This window comes from Arvicanthis niloticus, chromosome X (assembly GCF_011762505.2).
Source record: "Arvicanthis niloticus isolate mArvNil1 chromosome X, mArvNil1.pat.X, whole genome shotgun sequence".
NCBI classification, from domain to species: Eukaryota; Metazoa; Chordata; class Mammalia; order Rodentia; family Muridae; genus Arvicanthis; species Arvicanthis niloticus.
In genome coordinates this window covers 128,263,529-128,271,386 of record NC_047679.1, presented here as the reverse complement: position 1 = coordinate 128,271,386, position 7,858 = coordinate 128,263,529, and the positions used below count along the sequence as shown (strand labels likewise).

Sequence of the window (7,858 nt, the reverse complement as noted above, 5' to 3'; positions counted from 1 at the left end):
CAATAGAAACACTCCTTTCAAGAGGACTAAGCTAACTTAGAAGGCTCAGGAAATCCACAAAATTTAGAAGGCTCAGGAAGCTCTTGAAGTAAGGTTCACAAGGCTCCTCCCCAAGATTATATAAGCAGTGATCAGTTTCTCCACCCCTCCCCCAAGCCTTTTGCTTTTTGTTTTGTTTTGTTTTGTTTGAGACAGGGTTTCTCTGTGTAGCCCTGGATGTCCTAGAATTCTTTCTGTAGACCAGGCTGGCCTCCAACTCAGAGATCCATCTGTCTCTCTGCCTTCCATATGCTGGGATTAAAAGCATGTGCCACCACCACCCAGCCAAAAATTTATTTATTGTTATTTTATGTGCACATGTGTGGGCCTGAGTGTGTTTGTGCATCATATACATAAAAATGCCCCATAGAGGTCAGAGGAGTGTTGGGTTCCTAGGAACTGAAGTTATAGGTGGTTGTGAGCTGCCTGATGTGGGTGCTGGGAACTTAACCCAGGTCCTCTGCAAGAATTACCCAGTGACATCTCTCTAGCCTCAGCAGCAAACAGTGTCTGAATAGAGACTCTCCAGTAAGCCAAGCAGGCTACAAGTTGTTCAGGGAGCTCTTGTAAGTAACCTCTCACTAATATCCCTTTAAGTACTCCCCAATAAACTCATTGGTTCTCCAAGCTAGAGTTGGGTAAATTGTTTATTTGATATATTGTCAGGAGATGAATACATGTTTATTCCCATCTCCCCTAGGAAGAGTCATCAGCAGCTTGTTTCTCTTTCTTATTCTTTATACCTCCAATTTTACACCTTGGATGCTTAAGGCTGTCCTATGGGTCATGTTACACTTTCTACTTATTCCAGTGTTTCTATGTCTTTATTTCTGTCTTGATTTCTGCATTAATAGAGGTTTTTCCTTCACCATTCATGTTTTCTTCTTCTAGTCTGGAATTAGTGTACTCTGTATTCTTTCTAGAAGTTGCCCTAGAAAAATAGTGTGTGGTCCATTGCAGAAAGAGATGGGAAGTTAACACCATGCCATACAAAGACAAAGCAGCTGGAAACGAAGTACTCTTCCAAATCCATCAACCATCCTTACCAGGTTAGAGTGGGGCAGGCACACACAGGAACCCAAGGAACTCATGTTCCACCCAGGACGATTGAAGATATGCTTCACAGAAATTGCCGAATTGCAGAGGCCCAGAGTAGAAAGGCCAAACAACTAAAAGTTGCAGTTTTGTGTGCTCTTGAGAACTTTTTCTTTATAAGCCTAGTAGGGCTCCCATAAAGAGCATGCTCATGCTTCTGGCAGGGGAAGAGAACCTAGGCATTCTATTCTTAAGAAGCCCTATCCTCAAAAACAAAACAAAACAAAACAAAACAAAGCAAAACAAAACACTGCTGAGGCAAGGTCTACCCTGCTGTGCTTTATTGAAGCCTTTGTGGCAAGGGTGGGTGGATGGGGGAAGGGAATCCTCTGTGGTCATCCTGCCTTACCTTTGTGGAGACAGAATCTGAGAAGCACAAGCCAGAGGCATAGACGGGACACTATAGAACATGGCCTCTCCCTGCCACTTCACTACTACACTACAGGAGACTTGTAGTGATTCCTTTCTCCTGGTAATCAGGAGGTGCTATTTTTCTTTTCATTCAACTTTGATCCAAATCTAAGTTCAAGATAAGTATGCATACTCATTTGTTTCCGTAGGGGTATTTTTCAAGGTCATCTATTATATTTGTTTGCTGCTGTCACAAATTACCATAAACTTAGTGACTTACAGCAGCACTTTAACTGGTGGTAGTACTCACCTGTCATTCTGGCACTCGAGAGGTGGAGGCAAGAGGATCACAAATTCAAATGTATCTTCAGCCTCACAGTGAATTAAGTAAATATGAAGCCAGATGGGATTACATGTCACCATGTCAGAGAGAGGGGGGAGGAATAAGAAAAATCTCATAGTTTTATGAACTAACAGGTATGGGAGGCTACATTCCTGTAGAGGCTCCTGGTCCCAGGCTGTGCCCCTAGGCAGTTTTGAGCAGGCCTCACTGGTGGCTTTTCCCCCCTTTTGTCTCAGAGCCTTTCTCTTATTTTCTTATCAGCTCAGCCATTTGGCCACAGGATTTTAAATTTCACCCACATTTCAGGGCTTTTAGATAAGGAGTGCTACCTGAACATCTTGTTGTTCCTAAGGTTCCAAAGTCCATTGCTGCAGTTGGGATCTTGAATGTCTCTCAAAAATCTGTGTTTAAGGGCTTAGTTCCTTAGGTGGTATACTGGGAAGTGAAGCCCAGTGGGAGGGGAGATGTCTTTAGTTTGTTTGAGATGTACTCTTGAAGGGTCTTTGGAGACCCCAGTCCCTTTTTTTCCTCTCTTTTCCCTCTTGGTAATGAAGCATCCAATTGTGTTTCATTACACAGTCCCACCATTTGGTGTTGCCTTGTCACAGGCTCAGAATGAAGGGGCCAACCAGGCACTGAAATGAGAGCCAAAAATCAATCTTCTCTACAAGCATATTACCTCATGTATTCCTTGTGCTAACTGGAAACCTGACTAAAACAACCAAGCCTCCATTACATTCTCTTCTATACATGCTCCCTGTCCACACTCTGCTGCTTCCCTTCTGCTTTATCTCTAAGCTTTGAAAACACAGCTTGCCAGGCTTTCCAGTTGTAGCATGGAGAAGATACTGGCAGCATTGAGTGGAGCCCTAGCTGAAACTTAGTTGAGCCAGTGATGTAGGCTCTACCTAACATTTCTGGTGGGCCAGTGAACACTCTGCCTTAAGGCTCCCCCTATTCTTGCCCAGGCTTTTGCAACCTTGTTTCCACATTGTAGGATACACATAGCCCATGTCCTTTCCCTGAAGTCCTAGGCACCCTCAGCAAAATATACAGGCCACCAACTTTGACTCACAGCTTGGGGGTCACTTGCAACTTCATGACTGATTTGGGGTATTTGATTCTCTACTCTGATTGTGGTACTGGCCACACACTGCATCACATTCCCCTCTGGAAATGTAGCTGCAAACATTCAGCTTCTTCATGTCTGGCTCATTGTTGTACCCTGCTCCCTGAAGTGTGTGCTAGAATAGGAGTTCAAATGGGTTATGAGAGACCTGGTAGCCAATAGGCAGTGTACATAGATGGGGAACAATGGATCAATAAAGGACAGGCTTCCCCCCTCTTTTTCCTCCCTTCCCCAAGGAGCCCAAGAAGCAACAACCTCTCTGTTCAGTACCTTAAATAAACTGTTTATTCAGGAGGAACAATGAAAGAACTTGATTATGATGTGGATTACAAAAACAAAGAAGCACAACCTTTATAGATTCAAAGACAAGATGGTCTTGCTGCCACAGGTACTGCCAGCTCCAGGCTGAGTATGTGAGTGGGCTAGTGTGCATGTGAACACACACACACACACACACACACACACACACACACACTGTCTACAACGGGGTGTGGACTGCAATGAATGACCATGTGTGTCTGCAGCTTGGCCCCTTCCCTGCCCCCCAAACCAACAGTGGCTGTGTGAGATGAACAGCAGCAAAATTGAGGCCTTCATCTTTCCCTCCCTCCCCCTCAGCTTTCGCTCTGAGACCCCATCTCCTCTGGTGGCAGTTTGACCACCCTCAGTCACAAAGAGTCTCAGTGATCCTGTCAAGACATCTGGGGGAGGAGGAAAGAAACAGTCAGGGCACCAGATGTGTGGCTGGGATCTTGCCCATTGGCTCCCAGGCCCTTGCCCTCCCATGTGACACTGCCCAGCAAAAAGCCACCCAGACAGGCTGTCCCTGTGAATGTGGAGAGCAGCCATTGTGTCTCTGGGTCCACACCCCACAGCTCCAAGATGTCTAAGCCCTAGTCAGAGAAGCAGAAGGAGTCTACACAAGTCAAAGTGGTCAGGTCTGTTCCCACAGGTGGACATTTGGGGACAGGTTTGGAACCAAGAGCAGGTTCCTGTGGCAAAGTATGATATGCTTTTCCTTAAGATGTAACAGCAAGAAGGGCAAGGGCCCAGGCAGCAATCTGGAATGGTCTCTTGGATAGGAAGCCCCATTCCCACCCTGAAAAAATAAAAGTAACAGTCACAGAAGAGGCAGGTTCTGGAGTATGGTCCCGCCTTAGAGCGATGAGGGTCAGGCCTGTAGCCACGGGCCCACCCATAGGCACATGTAATAGAATCTGGGGCTACCTCCAGTGGGTAGGGCTAGTTTCTGCTCTGTTCCTGCCTTGTTCCACCATCCCTGCATGAGGTATTGAGCTTTCCCTCCCCCCTTCCCCTTTCCCCTCTCTCTGCTTATGGCTGGATCCCATCCCTGCTAATACTAGGGGTCATAAGTAGGGACCAGCCCAGCAGCTCCAGACGGCTTTATGTGGGGTCCAGCTCAAAGACCCCATCGCTGGTAGGGGTAGTAAAGAAGGAAGGTGGATCTGAGACAGTGGACTCTGGTCCCCCACTGCCCCGCCCCCCAGAGCGCTTTCCCCCCAGGCGCAGGCTGCGTTCAAAGTCTAGCAGCTGCCCCATAAAGTTGAAGTTAGGAGAGATGTTAGACTTCTTCCGCTTGACCAAGTCGTAGGCATCGTTGAGTGAGAGGTGAAGCTTCTGCATGAGGTAGGCCACGGTGACAGTGACAGAGCGGCTGACCCCCGCCAGACAGTGGACGAGCACCCCACAGTTCTGCGACAAGGCCTCATCTAGGTAGAACAGGACAGAACAGAAACACCCCGTAAGGGTCAGCATGAGTGAGGCCAAAGTTAAATGAATTTCTGGAGTCATCATCACTGTCTCCCTACCCTGCCTAGACCATATCTGGGAGATCTCACTGGCAGCTGACCTGAGCTCTACCCCCACCTTCCCAAGTGTCACATGGGCTCTGGGAATAGAGAGAGTAGGAGGAGGAGAGGCCAGGAATCAGTCTGGTGGGTGGAGAGAGTGGAGGGGGAGGGCCGGGGGATGAAGTAGGGAGGACTCACCAATGAATGCAATGGCCTCCGGAAAGAACTGGGACAGATTCTGGCTCCAATGGTCTGAGATGGGGATTTGCTTGTAGTGGAAGTCACCATTCTTCTCAAAGAGGTTAGGAAGGTTGGGGGTGACATTGAGGATATAGCGAATGCCAAGCTTGGCCAGGCTCTCCAAATTGGCTGAATCTCGAGCACTGCCTAGGTAGAGATTGGGCAGGATCTGGACTGGGAAGGGTGGTAGCAGCCCAGCTGGAGGGGATGTTGTGGTGCTCTCAGAATCTAGGCCACAGCTCAAGGTGTCGCGGTCAGCCTCAGATTCTACATCAGAGAAATCAGAGCTCAAGCACAGGCCACCTAGCCCCACCACAGGCACTGGGCTAGACATTGAGCCCAGGCCAGAGCCAGCACGACCGTTGAAGCTAGTTTCACACAGGTGAGGACACTCGGCCTGGAATTTGCTGAAGCCACCTGTCAGGAAAGAAGGGCGAGGTCTTACTAATAGCCTTCTGGGCAGCCAAGTATTCCTAGCTGGAGCTAGGGAGCTGACCCTACACAGCTCCCCGGAGTGGGGGTTGCAGATATTGCCAAAGGGAACATACATGCCAGCAGACTCGTTTAAACTGGAGTGCTACACGTGCTGTGCTATGGATAGCCATCCACCCTCACCCAGCACTTGTGACTGTTTCTTTAGATGATAAGTGCCCTTAGTCCCTGGGCAGTATCCTGTGAACCAGGTTGTTTCAGGTCAATTCTCCCCATTATCCAGACTTATAAATGGGCTTGGAGGGATGAAGGACTTGCCCAAGGTCATGCTCAGCTCTGCCTCCCCAAAAGCTGTTGGGCAGGTTATCAGGAGGGAGGATCTTACCCTATATTTTAGACAAAATAAGTTTGAGTTTGCTGAACGATAAAGTAATTATGAAATCCCCTTGGAAAGAAGCACCTTTTCTCCCCCACCTAAGGCCTCTCCAAAGTGAGGGTCAGACTACTGACTCTCACTTACCCTGTAGGTAGTATGCTGGATAGCCTTCTTCCCGAAGCTTCTGGAGCAGGATGCCCAGCACCGAGTCAGCATCCCACTCTTCAGCCTCTGCTTTAGCCTCCGCTTTGGCCTCTGCTTTAGCCTCCACTTCGGCCTCTGCTTTAGCCTCCGCTTCGGCCTCTGCTTTAGCCTCCGCTTCGGCCTCTGCTTTAGCCTCCACTTTGGCCTTCGCTTTAGCCCCCGCCTCGGCCTTCGCCTCAGCCTCCGCTGCTTCACGCCGGCCCGAGCCACTACCCTGGTCGTACAGAAGTACAGGGGCCGGTGGGGGAGGCTGCAGTGGTGGCCCAGGCAAGAGCGACCGCACCGACATGCTCCCTCTCCGCAGGCGGCGCAGCATCAGCGAGGGCAGGGCCACGCTCAGCGCCCCGCGGATGCGTGCCGACTCATACAGCTCCCGGCTGCGGCAGTCCAGCAGCAGAAGCTGTGGACGCGGGGACGACAACTCCTGACGCAGCCACAGGCAGGACCGACTCAGACTCTCCATGGTTGCGCAGCGTCCCGCACGTCGGGCAGTGGGTGCTGTGGAGAGAGGCAAGGCGCTGAGTGAGAACAAGTTTGTCTCTACTCCCACAGCGTGGACCAGGCTACTGAGGCGGGAAGTCAACTCCTGTCCTGAGGGCAGGCGCTCAGTGTCCCCGCAGGGACATTCCTCTACCGCCTGCTTCTCTCCTCCCGCTCCACCCACAGTGAGAGCACCAAGGAAGGCGCCCCTGGAAAAAGACCCGAGGCTGCTGCCACTTGGGCGCTGCTTTCTGCCCCGCTTACATGAAGTTTCCTTGAGACATACCCAAGAAGATAGCTAGGCATCTAGCGGCCTCGTGAATGAAGGCATTTTCTGAGGTGCTAGGAGGACTAAGCCAGTTCCCTCCACACCCCTTTTCTGACTTTCTCATTTGCTATGATCTCCATCACTCCCCAAGTTCAATTTTGGATGTGTGGAGACGTTGGGTTCAAGGCTCGGCTCTCCTCTATGGCCGGGAAGACCCAGAGAGCAAGAGGGTCACCTAGGTGATGGGCCTCGGCGAGTCCCGTAAGAGCTGACTCAGCCCCACTCCTACCCACCCCAGGAGAGAACAAAAGGAGAGACCTGGAGCGAGATCCAGAGGCAGGCAGCTGAACGCGGACGTCCTGGCCACAGCTAATGCCACGGCAGGGCGTAGGTATCGTTCATGGAGACGGAGTCCCCAGGCTCCGGCGCTCGGAAAGGGCGGGGTGGTGGAGCAGGCTCGCACGTGGAAGCCAAGCCTCGCGCCACTCGTGCGCTGGCCGCTTCCTGGCAGCCGGATCCAGATTCCACCTTGGAAGGCTCTGCCTTCGGACAGACTAAGTAGCAGCTCAAAGGGGTGGGACGGGGCGGGGCGGTGGGGCGGGCTCGGGGGGCAGGCGAGCCAACCAGTGCTAACGAATAGCCTGGTGGGAGTTGCAAGCTGAAGGCTGAGCTAGGGCTTCTACCCAGGCGGGACAGGGTCGGGGCAGAGGCCAAGGGCAGGTCGGGGGCCCAGCAGGGGACATGTTGCAGTTGCCCCTGCTTGGCGCCAGTCTGGTCACTGGAAGCAGGAAGAGGGGTGGGGACAAAAGCCCAGAGCCCCAGAACCAGAAACTGTCTCAAACAATACAATAATCCTGAACTATCTGGAATTAGATGCCCCCATCTGTATAATGGGCTAATCAGAGCCTTCTAATGTGTTCTACTCTGAGATGTCACTAAAAAACTGAAGGCACAAGGCAGCTCCTGGTTGTGTTACTCCCATCTGGGCTTCATTTGTACAGGCCTAGCTAAAGGTACACAGGAATTCTGAGCACCCAACTCTAACCTGAGACACTATGTCTTATCAGGTGAAGGCCACGCCTCCCCAAAG

The 7,858-nt window shown here is 51.0% G+C and overlaps 1 protein-coding gene across 1 annotated transcript; it reads right to left on the bottom strand.

The window, feature by feature from the left end:
- Positions 1 to 3,245: 3,245 nt before the first annotated feature.
- On the bottom strand, positions 3,246 to 7,303 carry Dusp9 (dual specificity phosphatase 9). Its single transcript, XM_076918384.1, has 4 exons — positions 7,087 to 7,303; positions 5,961 to 6,518; positions 4,967 to 5,425; positions 3,246 to 4,687 (listed from the first exon to the last, which is right to left on the bottom strand). Exons 2-4 carry the CDS (start codon positions 6,481 to 6,483, stop codon positions 4,362 to 4,364), a joined length of 1,308 nt encoding a protein of 435 aa, XP_076774499.1. The 5' UTR covers positions 6,484 to 6,518; positions 7,087 to 7,303; the 3' UTR covers positions 3,246 to 4,361.
- Positions 7,304 to 7,858: the final 555 nt, after the last annotated feature.

Bases quoted from the DNA above. Each gene is read 5' to 3' on its own strand.
- Dusp9 (XM_076918384.1), bottom strand. From the start codon at position 6,483: ATGGAGAGTCTGAGTCGGTCCTGCCTGTGGCTGCGTCAGGAGTTGTCG. The intron at 5,426-5,960 runs GTAAGTGAGAGT...CTTTCCTGACAG, and splicing joins TCCAGCATACTACCTACAGG to GTGGCTTCAGCAAATTCCAG. The intron at 4,688-4,966 runs GTGAGTCCTCCC...TGTTCTACCTAG, and splicing joins GGAGGCCATTGCATTCATTG to ATGAGGCCTTGTCGCAGAAC.